This window comes from Poromitra crassiceps (genome assembly GCF_964638095.1).
Source record: "Poromitra crassiceps genome assembly, chromosome: 18".
NCBI classification, from domain to species: Eukaryota; Metazoa; Chordata; class Actinopteri; order Beryciformes; family Melamphaidae; genus Poromitra; species Poromitra crassiceps.
The window spans coordinates 5,893,342-5,920,186 of NC_139636.1; the positions used below are offsets into that span (position 1 = coordinate 5,893,342).

Genomic DNA, 26,845 nt, shown 5'->3' on the forward strand with positions numbered 1-26,845 from the left:
CAGCAGTCTGTCTGTTGCCCTCCACAGAAATGTAATGCAATCTGGTCTCCTTCTGTTGAGTTTTACGGCGCTTGGCATCCAAAGTGTTGCATTACTGCCACAATGCAATCTGGTGACATGACATCTCAATGTCAGATTCCATTCCAGAGCTGACAGCTTGCAAAATATGGTTCACCACACTTATTGATTGAATCATCAAAGTACAACTGTATCTAGTTGAAATGATTTATTTCTATCTCTCAAGAGATCAATAGCTCCGTGACAACAGATGGATCTTGCTGATGCTTTTGAAACACCACTTCTGCTCCAGCTAAGCAGCATGGATACTGCAGATGTCATATTGTCACTCAAAATGAATGAAAGTCTTTGACTTGAGTCATGGTAGCTGTCAGTTTTCCAACTGATCATCATCATAAAGCCACCGGAATTCTCAAAAAAGCAAACAATACATATTTAACTTAGTACAACACTTGTATGAAGTCTCAATAACTTAGTAGAGTGAAAAGATAAATAAAGGGCAGCGAAAGGAGTACTGTAAGCATACATGCCACCATAGTTGGAGAGGAACAAGCCCACACCATTAAGAAAAAGTCCAGGTTTTATTGTGTATTGTGGCTGTAGTATCCATGGTAACTGCCAAAGAGATGAGAGAGAGAGAGAGAGAGAGAGAGAGAGGGGGGGGAGTCAAGAGAGAGGGAGAGAGAGAGAGAGAGAGAGCGGGGCAAGCGCTGATCACACAGCAAGGTCAAACTTCATGCCCTCCATGATTCTTTGGTTTGCGAGAGCAAAACCTAACATTAGAATTCTGAATCATGGCGAAACGTAACCATCATAACCGTCGTAGAATACGCTAAGGCAAGCTAAAAACAACACATAGTTGGCCTCTAAAAAGAAATTCAAAACACAAGAAGAAGTAGGAACTGAAGGAGCCAACTCTGAATCTGAACATGGAAGTACAGCAGTCAACAGTAGTGTTACCAGAAGTGAGTTGAGAACAGTGGAGTCATCAGCAGTAGAGAGGAGCAGAGTCAAATAGAGGAGATTAGAATGAAGTCAAGAAGAGTAGGGAGCAAGAGAGAGTATGAGTTAATGGCATCAGTAAGCTGGTAAATGTCTTCCTGGTCTGGCTTGAGTGTAGATACTGTAATGAGGGGGGGGGGGGCTCCCAGCGTCATGCAGATCAGTGGAGGGGCAGACAGGGGGCGTCTGATTGGTCAGCCGGCTCTCAGTGAAAAAAACATGTCGCATTTCTATTGGTTGGGGTGGTCCGAAAACCCACCCGCAATGAGGTTCTGTGATTGACATCTCGAATCCGGTGTGTGTTTGTTTGTCCAAACGGGTGTGAACGAGACCGGAGGAGGAGGGAGGGATGGGTCCTCTCTTCTCCTCAGCCTCAACTCCTCCCTCCCTCCACCCCTCTTCACACTGTGCCCTCCACTATGGCCGCCCCTGCCCACCAGAGTGGGGCTTTAGCCAAAGTTGTGAAGCGCCAGCCTGAACATGTCATTGGTGCACACCCACGCGTCGTTAATGTTCTTCAGGATGAAACTCTGGTGGAATCCCATGATGGGGTCTTCGTCTGCCTGCAAACACACACACACACACGCAAAATCAGGATTGACTGAGCCACGTTTGAAGCTGTTGTAAAAATACTCTATAAACACACACCTATGACCGAATCACAGTATTACTGCACTAAACAGCGTGGTATGGTATGGTTAGCCTAGGTAAACCCAGCCACCACGTGACCTGCTCTCTCAGTTCCCAGTCACTATCGTCTAGCGAACGGGCCATTCAAATCGATTTCTGGGGCGATTGAAAGACTCGCGCAGACCCGCAGCCACCCCGCAGCCAATGAGTGACGGCGTGACTGCCAACATCAGTCCTGCCGTGATCGGCCAATCAGAGAGTGCGTCTTTGTCAATGACGTGTAACAGCTGCAGCGGCTTAGCACTACCTAGCCGTTAGCATTTGGCCTCTCTAAAGCATAGCTCCCGAGCTAGCTACTAGCTGGCTAGCTATATGGCTATGCAACTACGTGAGGAAATTCAAGTGAAAACAGCTGTTGAGGTTGAGGTCTGTTGATCAAAATAACACCTAGCGTTATCGAAATCGGATTTTAGCGGACCATACAAGCCAGGGCTTCAGAGCTGATCACCTGGACACATTTTATGGCGAAATTATCTGATAAACTTGTCTGTGCTGCTCTGTGGTGATCAGCTAATGTCTTCATAGCATTGTGATTATGATTTAATGCATTATGGAAGATAAACGCTGGTTTAACATAATTAAAATAATTCCCTACCAAACATGTAAAGTGACGCTTCTGGGCAGTAGACCATTTGGGCATAACATTATGTAATGTGACATGAGATCACCACATTTCAATAAATATAACGTTTTTGCACATTTGAATGCTGCTGGTCGTTTGTTTAATGCTGTATATATTGGATATTTAAAGCTGATACACAACACAATTGTGTTGAGGTAATTCTGCAAAGCTCAGTTAAAAATATAACATGTAACACTTTACACAATCAAATCTAACTTATTCACAGCAATACACAGTCCAGTAGTACAGTGGGCTAATTGTTTGAATTATATCGAAATATATTTGCATGGTGTAGCATGTAATGCAGATAATGTAGCTAGATACTCTGACACAGAAAGGCAGACAAGCTAGCAGCAGGGATCTTGTCACACTGATTCCAGATAAACTCCTCTGTCTAGCCAGCTATACAATATTGATCAAAATAACACCTATATCGAAATCGGATTTTAGCGGACCATACAAGCCGGGGCTTCAGAGCTGATCACCTGGACACATTTTACGGCGAAATTATCTGATAAACTTGTCTGTGCAGCTCTGTGGTGATCAGCTAATGTCTTCGCATTGTGATTATGATTTAATGCATTATGGAAGATAAACGCTGGAAGGCTGGGTAGCATTATAACGTCATCCAGGCTACAGTAACATTAGGCTATTATAGTTATGAAACGCTGATTCAAACGTTACAATAATAAGACACAATAGGAGCCAGTTACCCTACTGTAGATAGAGAGTAATTTCAGACCACCAGATATCACCATATTTATGTTATTAAATGCTGTAACGTTAACGGTAATTCTCATGTGTATGGTTTATTTATAAGCATTCATTGATTGAAGCAGAGTGCTGGTCGGTTAAGTTTCTCTGTAGTCATGTCCTCTGCTCCAGTTTCTTCTGTCTCTCGTCCAGCAGCTGCAGATGTCATCATTATCCACGTTATTGATTATTATTTATAAAAAAATCTCATTGTGTAAATATTTTGTGAACGCACCAATAGTTAGAGAAGGAAACCTCTCTTTGCATTTTATTTTGTTTTTTAATAAAAGTAGGCTACTTAATATCTCACGTGGCTTTGATTCATCATTGCAAATTTAGCCCAATTTGTATAAAATGCAGATGTGAACAGCTAGGTTTAATGACAAATATGGAATATCACCCAAGGAAATACCACGGTTTAATGCCAACAGATAAACCATACAGATTTGTTGTAATTGTGAACACAAAGGGAGCAAAGACATGGTTTTCAAGTATAACAATGTACAACTTTTATTCAAAGACAGGATTGAAAAATATAGGTCACTTGTATTCACTTCAGACAAGACACTACGTTAAAGTCTGAAATTTACCTAGATTTGCTATACGAATTGACATTTCAGCTTGTCACCTGATGTCATTATTAATGGACAGTACAGTAGTAAAGATTTTGAAAATTTTGATTAATCAATCCAAGTCAGAAACACGTGTACAAATATTGAATGCAACAGTCTCGTTCTGGAGCGAACCCCTCAGCTGAATTCACGTTGGAATATGATATCAAGGCTTGATAGATTTGATTGTACTCATACAGCAGTGTGGAGCTTAACATCTAGCTAGGTTGCATCTGGAATATGATCTGGATTATGTATAATATACAGTATAACACTACGCTCACTATCATGACATTCACGTTAACGCTATAGCCTCCAAAAATCTACTGTAGCTAGCTAGCGTCAGCTACATCTGTAACCACGCTGAAATGCGAGTGCATTAACGTTATTTCTAGCTAGGTCAAACACACCTTACCGTTATGAGTGTGGCCGTTTTTGGTTAACATTAAGTCCACGATCATTTGCGGGCTGCAGCAGAGTCGAGCCCCGGAGGCAGCCTGGAGCTCTGTGAGCTCCAGAGGGGGTGCGCGATACACTGCTGCCTGCCCGACATCCCTGCACCCGACCTCGGGCTGCAGCAGAGTCGAGCCCCGGAGGCAGCCTGGAGCTCTGCGAGCTCCAGAGGGGTGCGCGATGCACTGCTGCTGCCCGACACCCTGCATGAGCTTGATTTGTTTTGAAGGTTTTGTCTGGTACTATTCAATATGATTTATGCAGATAAGACAGCGTGTCCCTGATAACTGTATAGATGATGACTGTTCTTCACAGCCACAAATATCTCTCCAGATCTGCGGCCATCTGCAGCAGGGATCGAGGTTTGGGTCCGTGTCCTGTTCATTCCCTGACCACCGTCACAGGAGTCATTGGCAGAGGCGATGTTCTCTCTTCTTGGAAGCTCTAATAATATCAAACGTAGCAGTTACTGTATGTTACACGTGGCTAACGTTAGCTAGCTTCTGACATGTTTTTCTAGAATTCATTAGATCGTTAAATGCTCCCGTAATCTAGCTAACCCCCACACAGCCGATGAGGAAAAGTCAGTCATTTATCGAATGTCTTTCTTACCAAACACAATTACGCTAGTTTCTGAGATAATATATAGTGTGGCATATACCTGTGAATAACATATTCTTACCTGGAAATCACACATCGATCCGTAGGCCAGCTCTGAGTCTGTTTACATTTCGGGCGGAGGGGGGCTTGGTTGGTTGTAGCTGGTTGTAACCATTTGCGTGTTAGCAGTACTGAAATGAAAAGTGTTAGCTAATGCGCTAACAACAAAGGTCGCAGAGTGATGACGCCATCTGCTGCACTGCGCATGTGCTCTGTGCACTAAACTGGTTGGATGATGGTTGCGTAATGGAGCGGTCTATCGGGGGGGGGGCAACAACCGCAGGAAATCGTTTAACAATGGTGGGAATCCAGACCATAGTGACTGAGAACAGGTCTGAGAGCAGGTCACGTGGGGGATGGGTTTACCCAGGCTATGGTATGGTATGGTGTTATGGTATGGTGTTTGCTTCTGTGTGTTGCTGCGTCGTTTTGTGGGTTTTGTGTGGCAACCATTCTGCTTATGTCGCATTACATTACATATAGAGGCAATATGTTGCAGCTGAAGAACTACATTGCTTGGCAGAAGAATGATTATTTCTTACCAATATTTAATAATTCATATTTTTTATTTTCAAGGTTTGCTCAAACCTCACCAGGTAGGCTATATGTAGCAACCGTTTTATAAAAGCAATAAGCCCTGTGAGGCTGTGATTTACTTATTTTATAACAGTTAAGGGGTGTTTACGGCACGCCGCTTCGAACACCCCTTAACAGTTGTAAAATCACTGCAAACCACTGCCTCTTGGGGGTTATTACTTAAACTTACAGTGTTTCCCACACATAGACTTTACTTGGGCTTAATATACCTGCCCAGGTATATTAATGACCACCCAGGTATATTATTATGTATATAATAAGAAAAGGAAAATAATAATAATAATAATGTTCACTTCCTTCAGTTTCTTTACTTCTCCCATGGCATGCATTGTGAATTTTCTTTTCAAAATAAAAGCCCCATGATGCTGCCACGAAGATAACAGCAGTTCAAAGTTGTTATTTGTTTCATGCCCAGGTACAATAAGCCAATCAGTAAAATGAGGGCCGGACTTGGCAGCCGGGCAAAACTGTGGGGGGGAGAAGAAGGGAAAAAAATATTGTGAAAAATATCGCTGCAAATATTGTGATATTCGACATTATCGAAAATTGTCCCACGGCACTCCCACCCATTGAACCTACCACAAGTAGATTTTAATTCTTTGGGAACCACTGACACGCTCAAAGCGCACAATTGTGGCTGAAAACTAATATTCGTTTTGTGTGAGCCGAGCACATTTCCCTACCCGCTGATCACAAATGAACACAAATGATGTCAATCTTTTTGTGAATGTGTGCCGAGTATCGATGTGTTCTGTGCTACTTACTTTTAGCTGTCCTACAACCATACTCATGATGCAGCAGTCTGGGGTGGGCTGGTGGTCCTGCGCTGTTATACTGTGGGCTATTTTTGTGAAGGGAAGACTCTGACACGCACACAGAGCAGGGAAAACACAACAACGACAACAAAAGAGGAAGATTAGTACAAGTACATACTGTAATAGACTTTAGTAGTAGAAAACACATTTGAAAAAAACAAACATTCTGTTGGATCCTTTATATTTAGCTCGATCTGTTCTCCTTAAACTTGGAGAAACAGTAGGATAAGCCTGACTAAGAATGCTAAACCTTGTGCATAGTTTTTCTAGTGTGCTACTAACTCTCTCTAGAGTAGCGTCGACTCCTCTCGTGCGTTTTCTTTCTCCAGCAGAAGAAAATGACAGCATACATAAAGTATGATACGTATCCACATTTGATATGTATATCAGTGGTTTAAGCCACCGTCAGTTCCTTGTTGACCACTGTGGTTCTGTGGCTCAATGGGAAGACCCTGGCATTAACACCACCAGAGTTAGAGCTTTGATTCTCATTTGGGACGCCCATACTGAACATACAGATGCACTTGTGGTACCGTGAGGCGGTCCGGATAAAAGCGTCCCACCAAAAGTTACTTGTATAGGTCAGCAAACAAAGTCACAGAGAGTTAAATGTTACTTGTATAAGTCACCAAACTCACAGAGTTAAATGTTACTTGTATAAGTCAGCAAACAAACTCACAGAGAGTTAAATGTTACTTGTATAAGTCACCAAACAAACTCACAGAGAGTTAAATGTTACTTGTATAAGTCAGCAAACAAACTCACAGAGAGTTAAATGTTACTTGTATAAGTCAGCAAACAAACTCACAGAGAGTTAAATGTTACTTGTATAAGTCAGCAAACAAACTCACAGAGAGTTAAATGTTACTTGTATAAGTCAGCAAACAAACTCACAGAGAGTTAAATGTTACTTGTATAAGTCAGCAAACAAACTCACAGAGAGTTAAATGTTACTTGTATAAGTCATGAAACAAACTTAGAGTTAAATGTTACTTGTATAAGTCAGCAAACAAACTCACAGAGAGTTAAATGTTATTGTATAAGTCACTAAACAAACTCACAGAGAGTTAAATGTTATTGTATAAGTCACTAAACAAACTCACAGAGAGTTAAATGTTACTTGTATAAGTCAGCAAACAAACTCACAGAGAGTTAAATGTTACTTGTATAAGTCAGCAAACAAACTCACAGAGAGTTAAATGTTACTTGTATAAGTCATGAAACAAACTTAGAGTTAAATGTTACTTGTATAAGTCAGCAAACAAACTCACAGAGAGTTAAATGTTACTTGTATAAGTCTCGAAACAAACTCACAGAGAGTTAAATGTTACTTGTATAAGTCACTAAACAAACTCACAGAGAGTTAAATGTTACTTGTATAAGTCACTAAACAAACTCACAGAGAGTTAAATGTTACTTGTATAAGTCACGAAACAAACTCACAGAGAGTTAAATGTTACTTGTATAAGTCTCGAAACAAACTCACAGAGAGTTAAATGTTACTTGTATAAGTCACTAAACAAACTCACAGAGAGTTAAATGTTACTTGTATAAGTCACGAAACAAACTCACAGAGAGTTAAATGTTACTTGTATAAGTCTCGAAACAAACTCACAGAGAGTTAAATGTTACTTGTATAAGTCACTACACAAACTAACTCACAGAGTTAAATGTTACTTGTATAAGTCACCAAACAAAGTTACAGAGAGATAAATGTTACTTGTATAAGTCAGCAAACAAACTCACAGAGTTAAATGTTACTTGTATAAGTCACTACACAAACTAACTCACAGAGAGTTAAATGTTACTTGTATAAGTCAGCAAACAAACTCACAGAGAGTTAAATGTTACTTGTATAAGTCACTACACAAACTAACTCACAGAGTTAAATGTTAATTGTATAAGTCACCAAACAAAGTTACAGAGAGATAAATGTTACTTGTATAAGTCACTAAACAAACTCACAGAGAGTTAAATGTTACTTGTATAAGTCACTACACAAACTAACTCACAGAGTTAAATGTTACTTGTATAAGTCACCAAACAAAGTTACAGAGAGATAAATGTTACTTGTATAAGTCAGCAAACAAACTCACAGAGAGTTAAATGTTACTTGTATAAGTCAGCAAACAAATTCACAGAGTTAAATGTTACTTGTATAAGTCAGCAAACAAACTCACAGAGAGTTAAATGTTACTTGTATAAGTCAGCAAACAAACTCACAGAGAGTTTCTCTACAATTGCTCTTTTCCCCTGGAACTGCTGTCCCTCCCACGTAAGGCATGATGCATCGATCTGGATGGAACGAGAGAAAGAGAGAGAGATGGACAGGGGAAAGAGACGGTGAGTTGCAAGGACAGTTAAACAGTTTTTTTAAACAGTTTTAACAGTTAAACAGTTTAAACATGGACGTGGACGTGGACATGGACGTGCATTGGAGGAAAAATAGAATGTCAGTAACCCATCTTTGTCTGGACTTTGGATTTATTCCAGCTGAGGTTTTCAAACACATCCTTGGACCACCCACCAGGAGCAAATAAACAAACGCATTGGTTTTGTCCATAGATGACAGCTAGAATGACTGTGTAATTAACTGGTGACATTTCCTTCTTCTCTGGTGCTCAGTGTTGTGGCCAAAATGTAGTAGTGCAATAAAAGTCACCAAATATTGAGAAGATTATTTTGTAAAAGATTTCTTTATGTTGCTCAAATTTTTGCACCAACACAGACCCCCTTTACACATTGCATTAAAATCTGTTCTGGGTGATTGGATTGCAATCAGATGAGGTGTAAATGCACCCAAGACATAGACGATGGATTCTGATCCGATTGGCTTTTTATTCCCATGTGGAAATTCATCCTAGGCGCAGAGAAGTACTTTATAGTTTTGTCTTCTATGTATTACTGCGTTGTCACCAATCAAATGTTTTCGTATTCATCAAGGTGTGCTGCCTGTCAACATATATGTTTTCATATTGACATCATCATATTGAGACTCAACATTAAACTATTCATGAAAGTGTGGTCCATTATAGTTGACTAATGTATGTAAACCTGCCGCTGTGGTCACATAACCTTTGAAACGAGCTACACATAACGGTGTGCGTGCATCATAGGTGCACCTAAACAAACAGCACTACACCTCTGATTCCCTCTCATCAGTGGCAGGCAGGCAGCAGCACTACACCCCTGATTCTCTCTCATCAGTGGCAGGCAGCAGCACTACACCCCTGATTCCCTCTCATCAGTGGCTGGCAGGCAGCAGCACTACACCCATGATTCCCTCTCATCAGTGGCTGCCAGGCAGCAGCACTACACTCCTGATTCCCTCTCATCAGTGGCAGGCAGCAGCAGCACTACACACCTGATTGATTCCCTCTCATCAGAGGCTGGCAGGCAGCAGCACTACACCCCTGATTCCCTCTCATCAGTGGCTGGCAGCAGCAGCACTACACACCTGATTGATTCCCTCTCATCAGAGGCTGGCAGGCAGCAGCACTACACCTGCTTCCCTCTCATCAGTGGCTGGCAGCAGCAGCACTACACACCTGATTGATTCCCTCTCATCAGTGGCTGCCAGGCAGCAGCACTACACACCTGATTGATTCCCTCTCATCAGTGGCAGGCAGCAGCAGCACTACACACCTGATTGATTCCCTATCATCAGAGGCAGGCAGCAGCAGCACTACACCCCTGATTCCCTCTCATCAGTGGCTGGCAGGCAGCAGCAGCACTACACCCCTGATTCCCTCTCATCAGTGGCTGGCAGGCAGCACTACACCCCTGATTCCCTCTCATCAGTGGCTGGCAGGCAGCAGCAGCACTACACCCCTGATTCCCTCTCATCAGTGGCTGGCAGGCAGCAGCACTACACCCCTGATTCTCTCTCATCAGTGGCTGGCAGGCAGCACTACACCCCTGATTCCCTCTCATCAGTGGCTGGCAGGCAGCAGCAGCACTACACCCCTGATTCCCTCTCATCAGAGGCTGGCAGGCAGCGGCACTACACCCCTCCTGATTCCCTCTCATCAGTGGCTGCCAGCAGCAGCACTACACCCCTGATTCCCTCTCATCAGTGGCAGCAGGCAGCAGCACTACACCCCTGATTCCCTCTCATCAGAGGCTGGCAGGCAGCGGCACTACACCCCTGATTCCCTCTCATCAGTGGCAGCAGGCAGCAGCACTACACCCCTGATTCCCTCTCATCAGTGGCAGCAGGCAGCAGCAGCACTACACCTCTGATTCCCTCTCATCAGTGGCAGGCAGCAGGCAGCAGCACTACACCTCTGATTCCCTCTCATCAGTGGCAGCAGGCAGCGGCTGGAGAGTTTCACAGTCACTCGCATTTCTCACTCTTGTTGTTCATTCATAAAGCGAAGCCCATAATGTCCCAACCAACTGCAGAGAGCAGACAGCCAGACGGAGCGGAGCGGAGTGTGTAAACAGCAGCGTTTCCTTGGGAAACATCTGGACAGAGCGATTGGCTCTCAATCGGATCTTAATGTGGAGACTGGGGACACATTAACACCGGGTGTAAATGTAATCTTAATAATATAATAAGGCGGCGTGGCGTACAATTGCTCAGGGGGGCATCTGCGAGCCTGCGAAGCAGGCGAGACCTCGAGGGCAAACCAATGAGGCACGCTTGAAATGAGCGCTGCCAGTTCAGCTAGAAAGGAGCGCTCAATTTGTAGTCAGGTTAATGGCACTATCCGATCACACAAAGAAACATATTTTCATGCAAGGGGTAAAGAGGGTCACAGATACCCATTCAAATGATGATTTTGGTAACCGTGGTAACAGGTTGAAGTTGAGTTGAGTTGAGTTGAGTTTAACTTTATTGTCCCAAAGGGAAATTTGTCTTAGGCATTTGTACAGCAGCAATAGGGCAATGTCAAACGTAACAGACAGTACAGTACATATGAAGACAAACGGCGTGTAAACAAGAGGACAACATAGTACATGATACAGCCTGGGCTACGAGTTAACAACTCTACCTACCCAAATATTGCACTTCAGTATTCAATTCAAATATTGCACTTCAAGTATTGCACAATTCCATAACCGCATATCAAACCAAAACCATCATAAAACCATGGTTACTTAAACTAAAAACATTAAAACCACAGTAAAGGGTAAAAGAAATAAAAAGATAAAATGATAAGAGAAATAAAATAAAATAAAATGAATATAAAACTAACTAAGGCAAGATAAATATCACATGACCAGACAGGCTGCAGGGACAGCCGAGCTCAGAGTGAGCTACCATGTATGCCACACCAATACCATCAGAGATTTCTCGGATCATCCGGCTCTTTAAGGAGGGTTCCAGAATCACCGAGCTCTGTCCTCTCACGACCAGGAAACGTTAATCCAGAGGTTTCCTGGGTCGTCAGGCTCTTAATGGAGGGTTCCTGGGTAGCCGGGCTCTGACCTCACAGAGGACAGAGCTCTACCCTCTAGTGGGAGGACAGGCAGTTTATTTAATAAGGCTATAGATGTTGGGAGGAAGGAGCGCTTATAGCGGTTACTCTTAAAGCTACAGGCTCTAAAGCGCCTTCCAGAAGGTAGTAGCTCATAGTCAGGATATAGAATGTGGGTGGGGTCATCCAAAATTTTTAGAGCCAGATTCACTGCTTTCTTATCGTAAATGGTCTGGAGGGGGGGGAAGTCCCTCTGCCCTATGATCTTCATAGCAGTTTTTATCATTTTGTTGATTTTAGACTTGTACTGGATAGAGAGGGTGCCGAACCATGCCTCCATGCCATACCTTATTAGGCTACCCAACACTCCATTGTAGAAAGTTAGCATGATCTTGGAACTTACTCCAAACAGTCTCAGCCTTCGGAGAAAGTGGAGTCTTTGTGCTAATTTGCCACACAAATAATCAACGTGTATATTCCATTTGAACAAGTTATCGATTTTTACACCCAAGTATTTGTAGGAGCTAACTTGTTCAATGCAGCTTCCCCCTATGACCACTGGGTCGTGGACTTTGACCGCTTTGGGATCAAAGATCATTTCTTTTGTTTTAGATGTGTTTAGGATTACGGTAAATTGTTTTCCTCACACCAGGCCTCGAAAGCAGAAATCTCCCTGTGATACACTGAGGGACAGTCATCTGCACACAGCAGGCTCAAGATTATTGTGTCATCTGAGAATTTAATGACAGTATTATTTGAATGACTTCTCCTACAGTCATTTGTGTAGGCAGTGAAAAGGAAGGGAGAGCTCACGCCCCCTTGAGGCACCCCCATACTGCTAAATTTGGTGCTAGAAAGAGAGCCATTAACCGTAACCTGTTGCGGTCTCATTATTATTACACAAGTTATTACATATTCACTACAAAATGAAAATTGGTACCCATTTTACACACTTTTTAGATAGACAATTTAAAACGTAACTTATCACATTATAAGCTCAAATGTTATTATGTTTTGTGTCCTACCAAACCTCCACGTTCACCCCAGAACCCATTGACCTTCATCTAAAAATAAGACAATATTTCCATTAAGGTCTGAGTGAAATGTTAATCGTATTTTCATCGTCATCGCAATATGAACATGCGCAATAAACACATCGCAAAGACTGCCTGAAACGCAATGAATAACAAAAGTGGTTTTATTTACATGCGTCATGCATTCCCACTCAGCATCTGATCATTTTGTCTTGTGTTGTAAATCCAGCATACACCTTTCCCCTTGCAACAGTGCGCCCCGCCCCTCTGCCAAAGCCCAAATACGCTGTGTGTAGTTTTAGCTAGAGTCAGTGTGTATTTCATTTCTTTATTCAGTGGGCATCGGCTATGTTTTGGGGTCTATGTTAGCATTATTAAAGCAGAAAGACATAGGAACTGTATAGCTAATATGCATACTTGAATATTAGTTTATTTATCGCAAGTTGTATCGTCATCGCTATATTGAACAATGTTATCGCACATCGCAGATTTTGCTCATATCGTGCAGGCGGCAGGCCTACTGGTGATGAAATACTGGTGCCTCTATGAGCCAATGAGACCATCAGCAAGGGGATTGGATATCTCTTTCTCATTGTTGACATGCCTGCACAGCGCTCAGGACCGGACTGGACCATGAGGAGAGCAGCCGGGGCAGTGAAGTGCTGCCCGGCCAGGCGCCAGTCGTTCCTCAAACAAACAGAAGCTCATGGCTAATTATCATGCAGAACTATGTGCATATTTTCGGACTAACGAGCTGTCAGAACAACGAGCTTTCCATTGTCAGAATAATGAGCTGTCAGACTAATGAGCCGTCTGTCCAATGCTTCATTTTTGGACCCACGAGGTGTCCGACTAGTGACATGATGGCACCTCTAAACCAAAGCAAACACACCACACAGAGCTGACTTGTTCAAGCCATCAAAGCCAGCTGGAAAGGCATGCTTTGCCAAGCAGTTTGACTGCTGTACGTTACAGTACGTACACCATGCAAAATGCTGTGAAAAGATTCTGATTGCACACCATAATGTCTACAACGCACTTCAATAATGCGTTGAAGATGGGAATACTCCACGTCTTAATTGGACTATTGCTTACTCCGACTATGAGCTTATTTTGGTTCAGGTGATCAGAAAACGACGTTTACATGGCAGTATTGTATTGCCGTCCATGTAAACGTACTCCGTGACATTGGCTATCACAAGGGCTTTTTAGCTCAGCCACAGCTACAGTAGAGGCTTGAAGGACTGTGAGAGACTAATAACACACACAGTCATCGTTTGTGGGCAGGTTGGACCATAACAAACATGGAAAGCAACCCTTACATGTGCTTTGCACGTAATCTTGAGTGTTACAAATGACAGATTCTTCTAAATGAATAAATTGCAGCCACCAGGAAGCAGCAACCATGGTGGCTTAGGAAGAGGAAGCATGGCTTTCACTGTCATACCACCTTGACACTTCTTGACACTTGTTCACTTTGACAGGTGAATTTGCAGGTTTCATATGACGGTGGAGGGGGTGTGAGTATTCAAAAACATCTGATGTTATGGTTCTCTCACACTCACATATATTGATCCAAGCTGTGTTCTGTCAGTGTCGAACAGCTGGTAGTAGTGTTGCACAAAGCTGGATCCTATCTGCTCCCACAAAGGCTTGTCCCCCATCCTGAATCACCCTGCGACACACACTGGGAAAACAGAGGGAAGGGAAGAGAGGTCAGAAAGGGTGAGAGCCAGAGAAAGAGATTATTGGAGAGGTTGTAAAGAGATTGTCTTCAACAGGCACGGTGAAATGGTGGTACTTTTGATGTGCATTATAATCGCACATATAACCTAAAACTCGGATCAGCGGTTGATCAAGGTATAATTAAACAATACGCTGATGCATATTTGGCTATTCTTTCAGTTGGCTTTGTGTGGGCAGACAAGAAACAGGGATGCCGTCTGATAGAAGGGCTTCTCGTCAGTTTTCGTACAACTGGCATCAGTCTTACAAAAAGTTATAGTATGCATTAAAGGTTTTTATCTCAATTGGAAAAATGTCATACAGCTTGGTAAACTTGGTTTAGGCTCCATTACATCCTTTGTTGTGGCCATAAAAAGTAGAAAAACAAAGGTTTATACACAGTGACAAACTTTGTGTGACAGACAGTGCATGACAAGCATATAACGTTAGTTGTCACCCCACTGGGGGAGGGGGGGGGGGGGGAGAACTACTACTCCAAGCGCGTTTTGCTGAGGCGATTGAGTTTCACTGACTGGGCCATGTTTGGTGACAGTGACAGTGACAGCACAAGTCATGTGCCTACACATAACGTTACAGTCACTGTACTAGAACAATCTGTGAGCTCTGCATTGAATATATCAGGCAGAATATATTGTCTTCATGACAAACCAGTACATACCGACATGCCATACTACATAACTCAAGGCCCGCACATAACCTAAAAAGCTAGGAGACCAAATCCTTCTGGAAAAGCAAGTATGGCTAGCAAGCGTTAGCTAACTAGCTATTACTAGCTTGTTAGCTGTGTTGCTAACGTTGACTCAGCCCGAGTAGGCAATGCCAGTTCTATATAATGTCATCCTGTTAGCTAGACGCCAGATAAATTACATTTCCAGTCGCAAGCCAATTGGTTGGCCGGCATGGGCTTTTTTCGCCGCTTTCTAAAAATACCCCCGTCTCCTCTTAAAGTGTTGATGTCTCCCTTCCCCCGGTGTCCTCCATGCCCGCCCCGGACTCTCTCCTCCTCCGGGCCCGTGCCCAGCGCTCAGGCACCCCGTAGCAGGTACCGTACATAGGCGTGTTCCTAACGTTAGCCCGGACCGGACCAGACTGCCAAAACACCTTATGCTGTTTTGTACTTGTTCAAACGCTGATTGATTACGGACGTGTTTTCATTCACTATTCTGTTAAAGGGTTCAACAGGAATCACTATTAGAAACTTACCTCTAACCAACACCGAGCTCGACTGCCCGTTATAGCGATTAGACAGAGCAGTGTCTGCTTCGCTACGAGCCGACTGCTGGGGACGCGCTCGCAACCCTAATCTGCCCCGGTGTTTTGTGGGGGTTGTAGTCTTTACGCACTTCTTCTTTCTTCTTTTGGTTGTATGGCGGTTGGCAAACAGCTTTCTGGTGCATTACCGCCACCCACTGCTCTGGAGTGTGGACTAAAATCTATCCTCTATGATCTATCCATAACTCATAGCAACCAATAAACACATATTCACAATTAAATAATAAGGAACCAAACTAATACAATCAATTTTCTCAGATTCTATTTGTTAATCTCGTTGATATTAAACACTCCAGAAGAAGTATCCAATTATCCCCTGAAAGGTTTTCTTAGAGTATTACTGACATGTTCCTCTCCAATCTCTCTCTGACTGCATTCTTTAACACATCTCTCTTTGACACATACTTCTGGCAATACAATAAAACATGATCCACTGTCTCTTCCTCTCCACAACTACTCACATCTCCCATTATTATGTTTTTCGATCAAAAATACTGTATGAAACTGTTTAAAGCAGTATGGCCATTCATTAATCTTGTCATCACTCTTTCCTCTTTTTCGACCTCCAGACCCTCCACTCCCAACTAATGGTTTATTTAAAAAAAAAATCTTCCTTTACTTTCTTTGTTCCATTCATTCTACCTCCTCTTTTTTATTTGTCCCTTAATCACCACTTAAGCTTCTGATTTACTTAGATATGACTTCCACTCTTCAAAGCTCTTTTTGCTGCTTTATCCGCCCTCTCATTCCCATCAATTCCAATATGGGCAGGAACCCCTTTAGAAAAAAAGTTTTTTGTTTGAATGTTTGCATTTTGTTTGAATATCCGGCCTAATTTGCAACGTTTCCTTTCAGCGTGCCATTTCATGCCCAGGCCACAAGGTGGCCTCCTCGTCACTGTCATGCATTTATGAGTGAAGTCAGGTGAAGAGTAGACTACCTGCTGTGTGCCTCTGTGTGATGTGCAATAGGCCTTTTTTGCAGAAGCCATTTTGTGTCGAAAAGGCAGGAAGTAACACAGGTGCAACCAAAACATAATTAGGGTTTCCAACTTCCAATCTGTTTAGGTGTTGTAGTGCTGGAGCCCAATTCATGATTTGCTCACACCTGTGTTTACCCTGCCTTTTAGACACACAATGGAGGCTGTGAAAAAGGCCCAAAAAGCCATCTCTGTCCTGTCATTTTTTGTAAAATAGTCAACAGCAAGTAGCAATCTGTATCAAAATGATATGCTTATTCTACCTAAAATCAACATTCATCAACATTAAACATGTTACAGTCAGTGGTCATTTCAGAACCACAGCTCCTCTGCTCTCAGGTGCTGCTTACTTTGACAGTCTGTTACCAGGTGTCAGAGCGCTGTCCATGGTTCTGATAGCTTGCTCTATATGACCTCTTTATTTCCCCCAAACAAAAGCCTGACTCTTTGAACTGTAAAATCCAACACGTCAGTAGAATATATAGCTTATGCCTAATGATCTCTGTGTGTGTGTGTGTGTGTGTGTGTGTGTGTGTGTGTGTGTGTGTGTGTGTGTGTGTGTGTGTGTGTGTGTGTGTGTGTGTGTGTGTGCGCGCGTGTTCGTGTGTGTTGCTTGCATCTGTGTACTTTGTAACTATAGCGTGTAGCATTCTAGGGGCCCTTGCACAGGGGCCCGTCATGACTACCCTACTACACCACTTGCCCTGGACCTCCATCTCTGTTCCAGACACGCCCCCCTCTGTCACATGATTATCCTGTTAAAACCATCAGGAACTCGTGAACTCGCGTTATTTTCTCCTTTCATGAAACAGAATGTGAGGTCACGTGACCGGATGCTTTACCAGGCTACTATGCTTGTTGTGAGGAGTCTTCACCTGGAGCTGCTTTCCAATCAAGCTCAGGGAGGCTCCTCTGTTGCACTTATCTGTGTGTGCTGTGATGCTGCACCTAAATGTTTTGTTAGCTGTTAGCCAATTCTCAGGCTTTGTACTTTGTACTGTAGATATTTTTTTGACTTTGACTCTGAAGCTCTTCCTACTGGCCGTAATGGTTGCTTATGCTTCTTGCCACCAGCCTTTTGTTAGATGCAGCTTGTATATTCTTGCTGGCCTGCTTAGCTACTTTAGCTACTACACGTGCAATGTCTCCCTCTCTCTCCCTCAGTCTCTCTCTCCCTCAGTCTCATCCCCTCTCTCTCTCCCAGTCTCTATCCCCCTCTCCCTCTCTCTCAGTCTCTCTCCCTCTTCTCTCTCTCCCTCTCACTCAGTCTCTCTCCCCCTCTCCCTCTCTCTCAGTCTCTCTCCCTCTCCTCTCTCCCCCTCTCCCTCTCTCTCAGTCTCTCTCCCTCTCCTCTCTCTCCCTCTCACTCAGTCTCTCTCCACCTCTCCCTCTCCCCCCTAATTAAAGTCCATAATATATTATAATTATAGTCTATAATAGGTCAGGTCAGGTCACCCACTCTTTACACCCCCTGAAAGTTTCAGCCCGATCGCACGTAAAATGGCATAGCTGTGGCCGGCCAAAATTCTTGAAACAGACAGAGAAACAGAGTCCACATCGTCAAATTTAGATGGAGATTATGCAAATAGACAAAACCCAAGCAAAATAGACAAACGCATTGCAAATACACACAACACAACCAAAGAGACAAACGTGCTGAACTCTCTGATATACCCCATCAAGACAAAAGGATTATGGAGATGGAGATTCAATATTGTATACCAAACTGTCCTCAGTCAACAGGACAGGGTTGGGGACTGGGCTAGCAGTAGCCAGTGGACATGGAGGACAGGGTTGGGGACTGGGCTAGCAGTAGCCAGTGGATGTGGAGGACAGGGTTGGGGACTGGCCTAGCAGTAGCTAGTGGACATGGAGGACAGGGTTGGGGACTGGGCTAGCAGTAGCCAGCGGACGTGGCAACTGTGGATGTGTCTTGGCTCAGGTTCTGGAAAACTCTACTCTGTTGACAGATTTTCCTCACCGCTTCTTCCAGATCCACGCTCCAGGCTCTTGAAACACAGTAGCGATTTGTCCCCCCAGGTATGTTTGTCCAGAGAGACTGTGTGCCAAAGTGTGTGCCAAAGTCAATTTCCTCTTTAATCTTTGCTGATTTGAGAATGAGTCAAAGGGCTTGAGGGATTAAAACCAACAGGAAATCATTTCCAAACAACACAAAGGAGGTGACATTTCTCTGTCAATAGTTTTGAGTGGGTAACAGTACAGTATGTTGACAATGAGTTTATGAGATAATATTAACAAATTGTTCTCCTCATTTTTGTGGAAAGACAAAAAAAACGAGAATCAGTTTGAAAAAACTATCTTTGCCAAGAGACAGAGGGGGTCTTGGTGCCCCAGATCTGCACGTGTATTACCTTGCATTTAACGCCAGATACCCCCTAACTTGGGGCTATAAGAAGGAAAGAAGTAAAGGCAGTTGGGATTGACAACAAATTGATATCATTGTCATCGCTGTGGTATTATCCTGACTCACCTACCAAGCTAGATACAGTAACAGTATTATCAAGTTCTCATGCGATATTAGTAAACAAATCCACACAAAGATGGGCATCACAAGAACTTTGTTAGCATCCTGCCCATTATGGCATAATCCAACCTAGCTGCAGGGAACCCATTATCAAACTATATATGGAAACAATACAATATCACAGAAATTTCCCAAATGGTAGAGAGTGGGAATATTTCATCCTTTGAGGAGCTTAGAAGAAGATATAAGTTGAGTACAAATAATCTTTTACAATAAAACCAACTAAAGTCAATCATCTTAAAGCTCCCCAAAGAATATTTGGACTATGATGTTGAGACGGATAAGAAATATAAGTCCTTAGCCTTAGGCAGAGGTACCGTCTCAGGCATGTACAAGACCTTGAATCACTCCTCCCAACATCTCAACCAACATTCAGACACAATCACAATGGGAACATGATTTCGGGGTTTCACTTGCACCTGTAGACTGGGAAAGAATCTGGAGGGACCCTGCAGCTGTATCCAAATCAGTCAGACTCAGAGTCATGCAACTGAAAATCCTTCATTGAACATATTTTACCCCCTCTAGACTTAAAAAAAAAAATAGATCCAAGCTCCTCTGATCTTTGCTGGCATGGCTGTGGACAAGTGGGAACCTTGCTCCACATGTTGTGGGACTGCCCGGCAGTCAAGTCCTTTTGGACAGAGCTACTTCACATGACTGCAGAAAAAATGAATGTAAATATTCCCGCTTGTCCAGCAGTCTGCCTACTGGGGCATTGGACTGCACAGGTAAAGTCAAAACAAGATAGGAACATTTTGGGCCTATCGTGTTTGGCTGCTAAAAGAATGATTTTGCTCAACTGGAAAATACGTAAACCAAACAGTTTTACAATAGAAACATGGTTAACTGAATTCCTAGGTCTTCTTAGTTTGGAACGAATCTCGGATATGAACAGGGATACTGATAACAGGTCTGGAATGAATTGGGAGCACATTTTGAATTGTGTTTCAGTTTAAAATATCAAAACTTAATATAGACCAAGACTGTGCAGCCTTATCTCTCTTTTTTTTTTACCCTTCCCCCACGAACCTGTTGCCTGTTTGGTTTTTTCCCTCGTCCAGGTCTAAAATATAGGTGCCCACTTTATAGATCAGGGAAAGGAATAATCAATGTACTGTACCCCCCCCCCCCCCCTCCCAAATGTTATGTGGTGATGTATGTCATTGTATTGTTCTGTAAGTTGGTATGTAGCGTGGAAATGTAGCGGTTTGTCATGTTTCTTGTTCACCTTTGTTGTTGTATTGTTCGTTTATTGGTTTTGTTTAATATGAAATAAAAAAATGTTAATTATAAAAAAAAAAGAATGCTAAAATAAAGCTGATAATATAGATAGACAATGAGTTTGCACAACACAGATGGATCTTTTTTAAATGCTCATTTTTATTGAATTATGATATGATATGATTGAATATGATTATGAACTGACTAATGAGTCAGGGTGCATCTGCACAGCCAATCAAATGATCTCGCTAGTGCACTTGCAGGAGGCGGGACACCAGGATGCCACCTGCGGGTGGCCGCAGCCCCAGCCCTTCTTCAGGTCAGGACAGTTGCTGTACGTATCAGCATAGGGACAGGGGTTGGCTGAGAGAGAGAGAGAGAGAGAAATATCATGTTGATGATGTTAGGCATACCGTTGTCCACTGATTAAAAAAAAATCATTCAACAGACGCAGGCTGACAAAGAACTCATTCTTGTGCAGAATGAAGTTATTTCTGCTGCTCTGCATGGAGGCAGGAATAATCTAATTGGTTAGTTAAACCTCCGTGGGCGGGGCCAAAGAACCACAGTTTTTCTGGCTGAGTAACATTAGACTGAAGCCCAGTGAAAAAGGTTATCCATACAGTATGTAGGCTCGTTAGCTATAGTTAGCCTAGCTGCCCTTCCAAGTTCAAACTATAGCCATACTACGAATAATAATAATAATAATAATAATAATAATAACAATAACAATCATAATCATAATCATACGTTATTCCTATTTATATATTTTTATTTTTATTTTGACCAGTCTCTTCTATGACATTCAAATTGGCCAGTTAGTTAACTTGTGTTTAGAAAAAAACAGCCTGCCTAAATGTTTGTAAAACTCCAATCTGCTAATGTGCCGTTCGTATCCACACCACATGGGAGAGATTGAGCAACTTACTGCACAGGCCGTTGTCACAGGCGTCAGGGCAGTCCCCACAGGTGGGTCCCTCCTTGTAGGGGTGGCTGAACTGGTAGTTTCCACTGTAACGTAGGCCAGAACATCAACTATTAAACATGACAGCAAATTGAATTGTGTGTGTACTGTAGTGCGTTGCGTTTTTTTCCTTACGGGGGACAGTACTGGCAGACGTAGAAGTACTTGTACTTGGAGTTGGGGCAGTAGGACATCGCACAGCCAATCTGGTCAGACCTGTACCACACAACCTGTGCAGAGAAGAGACAAAAACAAAATGATGATTGAGTATTTATCAGTGATTTATATTAATACAGGTGGTATTAAAGTGTTGTGGATGATTTATATTCATACAGGTGGTATTAAAGTGTTGTGGATGTGTGATTTATATTCATACAGGTGGTATTAAAGTGTTGTGGATGTGTGATTTATATTCATACAGGTGGTATTAAAGTGTTGTGGATGATTTATATTCATACAGGTGGTATTAAAGTGTTGTGGACGTGGCCGCACGCACCTGTGTGTAGTGTCCCACCGCTCCTCCGTTGGTCGACCCCACTCCGTACTGCCAGTCCTTCACCTCGTTGTACCAGGCCTGGATAGCGTCGTCCCACGAGGCCTTGTTGCTGGACATGAACAGGTTCTCTCCACAGCCGCTGGTGCTAGCTGCAGTCAAAGAGGAGAGGTGAGAGAGACATGAACAGGTTCTCTCCACAGCCGCTGGCGCTAGCTGCAGTCAAAGAGGAGAGGTGAGAGAGACATGAACAGGTTCTCTCCACAGCCGCTGGCTGCAGTCAAAGAGGAGAGGTGAGAGAGACATGAACAGGTTCTCTCCACAGCCGCTAGCTGCAGTCAAAGAGGAGAGGTGAGAGAGACATGAACAGGTTCTCTCCACAGCCGCTAGCTGCAGTCAAAGAGGAGAGGTGAGAGAGACATGAACAGGTTCTCTCCACAGCCGCTGGCGCTAGCTGCAGTCAAAGAGGAGAGGTGAGAGAGACATGAACAGGTTCTCTCCACATCCGCTAGCTGCAGTCAAAGAGGAGAGGTGAGAGAGACATGAACAGGTTCTCTCCACAGCCGCTGGCGCTAGCTGCAGTCAAAGAGGAGAGGTGAGAGAGACATGAACAGGTTCTCTCCACAGCCGCTGGCGCTAGCTGCAGTCAAAGAGGAGAGGTGAGAGAGAGCCCAGTCTGCTGCTTGAAGAGGCCACGCTAACGCAGTGTGAATGTGAATGAAAATTATGCAATACATCAGTTTGCTAATACATCAGACTGATAATGGCTTTTTATTCAATATTGGGGATCGGTCCTCTATTTCTGATATGATGGTGGTCCCTCGCTTATCACAGTTCACAAAATTTAATTTTCATTGCACATTTTATGTTTTTGTTTCATTTGTATTGTATTATTATTAGTAGTAGTAGTAGCAGTAGTAGTAGTAGTAGTAGTAGTAGTAGTAATAGTAATTTGATTCTTCCTTTTAAAAGTATCAAAGTTTCCCTGCCAGTGAACAGGCGGCTGGGTCACCCTGCCTGCTAACCCTAAAATAATTTTATTAAGTTTCAATGGATTTCAAATGCTGTGAAAATATGAACCACTGGCAGCGTCACTCCACAAAAATACCTGCCTTAAAAAAACCTATGCAAGCCTTAATTGAGTGTGATGGTGATGATCTTGGTGCGTGTGACGTGACAGTGTGCCTAAGTAGGTGTGTAAGGAACACGAGAGAACTTACTGCTGATCTCTCTGGCGCTGGAAGGACTGTGGTCCATGGAGCAGGTGTCGGCCCACTTCTGAGCGTTGGCTCCAGCCTCACTGTTCCAGCTCTGTGGGGAACAACACAGGACATGCACATCATGACCACCATAATAACCTCGCTGTGTGTGCTCATCCAGAAAACAGCATTGACTTTAATCTTGAGGTACAGCGTAATGGAGTGTATATGCTGCGTCAAATCAAACACTAAGCTAGAGAAAATGCAAATTGATGCTTAGTGTATACATGCTTTTGGCTGATGCCTAGGGAAACCCTTATGCTTTAGTAACTGTGCAATACAGCATTATAGAGCAATATACAATATTTTACCATTTTCAACATGTTGCTGGCAGAAGGTTGCACGCCTCTCCTCAGGCTGTTGTGCTTGTCCACAATCTCACTCTGCTCTGCGGCAGAGGCTAGGATGAAGCCGGCATAAACACAATAAAACAAAAACACAAAGAGAAATTCAGGTAAGGATATGGGCAAGTTACTTTCAAAATGTAATATACTATATATTACTAGTTACTTACATTTGAATGTATGTAATAAGTTACTTTACAATATTACTGTCTGTGTAGAGTAACTTGTTACTTATTACACTACTTTTGCATTACTTTCACCAAAATAACAGCAGTAGCAGAATGACATCACCGTCTGCCCCGTCGAACCATCCCCAAAAATAATTGGAACCGTCTTGAAGTCAGTATAAACCATCTAAAATTCTAAATGTTATCCTTTTCCTTTGTTATTGTCATCTATAGTGGGTATTTGCATAAGAACACACAATTTTTTTTTTTTTTTTTTTTTTTTTTTTTTTTTCTTTCACCTTTATTTATACAGGGATATCTCTTGAGAGCAAGCTCTCATTTTCAAGAGAGCCCTGGTACAGAGGAACACATACACAAGGTTTCAAGTTACAGACAGACAATCAAAACAACATTAAGAATAGGTGAAATTGTGAAAAGCCCACTTTCAAGTAAAACAAGAGCACCCATTATGTGGGAGACCTTCTAAAAGAGTTTTAAAGGAAACAAGAGGGATCAATGCTTCTATTTTCAGAGTGTCCTGAAGTCTATTCCAACTGTTGGGGGCATAGAAAGCAAAAGCACTCTTTCCTTGTTCAGTCCTCACACGTGGGATAGATAGTCTAATACAGGACTGTGAGCGAGTTTGATAACCTCCACTGTTATGAATGAGAAGTGAGGACAAATATGCCGGGAGTTTCCCAATTAAAGCTTTGTAAATAAATAAAAGACAGTGTTTTTCTCTACGAGCCATTAGGGAGGACCAGCCCACCTTTTCGTACAAAGTACAATGGTGTGTAAGAAAAGCCTCGCCTGTGATAAAACGCAGAGCACTGTGATAAACAGCATCGAGGGACTTCAAAATGGAAGATGAGGCATGCATGTATACAACATCACCATAATCAAAAACCGACATTATTAATGATTGTACAACAGTTTTTCTGGCACTGAATGAAAAGCAAGATTTGTTCCTATATAAAAAGCCGATCTTCCTCCTCAGTTTCTTTGTGAGATGTTCAATATGAGTCTGGAAGGAGAGTCTGGTGTCTAACCAGATACCAAGGTACTTATAAGAATTTACTGATTCAATTTGCTCGCCTTGGAGCGTGTGCATACTAAGATTGACATTGGTGCAAAGAGATCTCGTGAACATCATCCACTTTGTTTTAGAAGAGTTTAAGACTAACTTGAGGTCAGATAGAGACCGTTGAAATGAGTCAAAAGCCATCTGAAGTGTTGAAACGGCCTGAGCTGGGGTCGCTCCGAAACAGTATAAAATAGTATCGTCCGCGTAATAATGGACATTGCAAAGTCCAGCGGGAGAAAAAATGTTATTAATATACAGTGTAAATAAAATAGGCCCAGAAATTGATCCTTGGGGCACGCCTTTACCGTTAGACAGTGAGTCGGACCTAACACCATCGGCTACCACTACCTGCTTCCTCTCGGTCAGGTAGCTGGAGAACCACCTGACCGAGAGTTCGTCCAGACCTGTGGCGGACAGTTTATCCAGTAAGATCGCATGGTCTACTGTGTCGAACGCTTTGGAAAGATCAACAAAGAGAGCTGCACAGTGCTGTCGGCTATCTAGACCATTCAGAATGTTATTTAAAACAAGGGATGTGGCCGTGACAGTGCTATGTCCCGGTCTAAAACCTGATTGATGGGACTGGAGAATATTGTGCGTGTCTAATTAATTGTCTAAATTTGATTAGGAAATGATTGTATCTTTATTTATGATGTGCTTTGATGGGGGGGAAGTAACTCAATTTGTAACTTGTGTTACTTGACAAAGTAACTGGTAACCCTTTGTGTAAACATATTACTGAAATCCTATTGTAATAAGTTATATTACTGAGTTACTGCTAAAAGTAATATATTACATGTAATATGTTACTTTTGTAATGAGTTACCCCCAACACTGATGATAGAAGTGAATGATTGGTTGTAATTTAAGCTGAATAGAAATTATATAGTATTCACTCACCATCCTTCAGTATGATGTTCAGAGATGAGACAGAGAAGAAAGATTAATACATTTTGCACATATCAAAACTACTGAGTACCAACAAATGTCTAGGCAAGAACACAGAGGCAATTCATGTTTTACAGAGTAATAAAAAATATACTGTAAAAGGTTCAGTAAAGAGTGTAAAAATACAGACAAAGAGATCCACAAGGTAAAATACTTACTGAATACTCAAAGTAAACTAGTGCAGTTCAGATCAAATTAAATAGAAACAAAAGAGCAGGGTAGCGATAAAGCCATCTAGATAAATATCTATTTCACATCATGAACGCCTCAACCTTTGCTGCACTCACTTTGTCCATGCTAATTAAACCGCTGATTAAATGGCTCACCTTCTTTTCAGGTGTGGCCGATGGACATGATTTCTGGAATACAGATGGAGAGACTCAGGTTCCTGAGAACCAACTCGTTCAAAAGGTTCTCAACTGTCTGGGGCCCGTTTTTTGGCCTGCTTTGACGAGGTTAAGAATGGTAAGTGACCAAGCACCAAGTTGTAATTATGAATGTCGATGATGTATTTTTTTTCCTTTTCTTTCTTTCTTTCTTTTCCTGTGTCTGAGCCTGTTTGTCTTGTTTGTATGTTCTATGAACATTTCAAATAAAATAAAATAAAAACAAAAACAACTTCTGATTCAATGGCCAGCAGTGGAGGCGTTTTGTTGTAGCTACTTACCGCCGAGGTGCCAGGCACCTGCAGTGCAGCGAAGAGGCCCAAGGCGCACAGGAAGGCAATCGTGTACATGGCCATGGTGAAATCGAACTGTCTCTGCCTCTGGTAGTCGGGGTTTATATACACCCCGGAATCACGCCGAAGCATGTAATACACGTGTAAAGTACACACAGTCTGCATGCCCGTGTGGCTGCCACACCCGTGACCACACTGAGACGTTAGAAGTAAACACACAACCTGAAGGGCACCCTCGATTTCACAGAGAGACCCAGGTGAAGACAGCGGTTTGGCACCTGACAAACTGACAAGGCAAAGCTGGATGTCTGTGTATCAGGCTGACAACATCCATGCATGTCTTCATCAGGATCGGGGGAAAAGGGTATATTTTCATCCTGGTGACAAGGTTCGTGTGCAACATCAGGCCAGGATTTAGAAATGATATCTACGTCGAACCAACAATAGATAAGATAGATAAGAT

The 26,845-nt window shown here is 42.7% G+C and overlaps 2 protein-coding genes across 2 annotated transcripts; both read right to left on the reverse strand.

The window, feature by feature from the left end:
• Positions 1 to 224: 224 nt before the first annotated feature.
• Positions 225 to 15,726, reverse strand: nutf2 (nuclear transport factor 2). The gene is made up of 5 exons (XM_083654549.1): positions 15,628 to 15,726; positions 14,244 to 14,365; positions 8,445 to 8,516; positions 6,171 to 6,269; positions 225 to 1,583 (listed from the first exon to the last, which is right to left on the reverse strand). The coding sequence occupies exons 2-5, from the start codon at positions 14,340 to 14,342 to the stop codon at positions 1,470 to 1,472; spliced, it is 384 nt and encodes a 127-aa protein (XP_083510675.1). The 5' UTR covers positions 14,343 to 14,365; positions 15,628 to 15,726; the 3' UTR covers positions 225 to 1,469.
• A 4,871-nt stretch (positions 15,727 to 20,597) lies between these two features.
• On the reverse strand, positions 20,598 to 26,457 carry LOC310792641 (cysteine-rich venom protein TEL1-like). Its single transcript, XM_083654360.1, has 7 exons — positions 26,367 to 26,457; positions 23,472 to 23,560; positions 23,122 to 23,212; positions 21,905 to 22,053; positions 21,544 to 21,638; positions 21,373 to 21,455; positions 20,598 to 20,807 (listed from the first exon to the last, which is right to left on the reverse strand). The coding sequence occupies exons 1-7, from the start codon at positions 26,443 to 26,445 to the stop codon at positions 20,680 to 20,682; spliced, it is 714 nt and encodes a 237-aa protein (XP_083510486.1). The 5' UTR covers positions 26,446 to 26,457; the 3' UTR covers positions 20,598 to 20,679.
• Positions 26,458 to 26,845: the final 388 nt, after the last annotated feature.

Excerpts from the sequence above, each read along its gene's own strand:
- nutf2 (XM_083654549.1), bottom strand. The coding sequence starts at position 14,342 with ATGGGGGACAAGCCTTTGTGGGAGCAGATAGGATCCAGCTTTGTGCAA. Across the intron at positions 6,270-8,444 it reads CAATTGTAGAGAAACTCTCT|AGTCTTCCCTTCACAAAAAT; the intron begins GTGAGTTTGTTT and ends TGTGCGTGTCAG. Across the intron at positions 1,584-6,170 it reads TGGTTGTAGGACAGCTAAAA|GCAGACGAAGACCCCATCAT; the intron begins GTAAGTAGCACA and ends GTGTGTTTGCAG.
- LOC310792641 (XM_083654360.1), bottom strand. The coding sequence starts at position 26,445 with ATGGCCATGTACACGATTGCCTTCCTGTGCGCCTTGGGCCTCTTCGCT. Across the intron at positions 23,561-26,366 it reads GCCTGGCACCTCGGCGGTAA|CCTCTGCCGCAGAGCAGAGT; the intron begins GTAGCTACAACA and ends GCTTCATCCTAG. Across the intron at positions 20,808-21,372 it reads CTGTGACAACGGCCTGTGCA|CCAACCCCTGTCCCTATGCT; the intron begins GTAAGTTGCTCA and ends TCTCTCTCTCAG.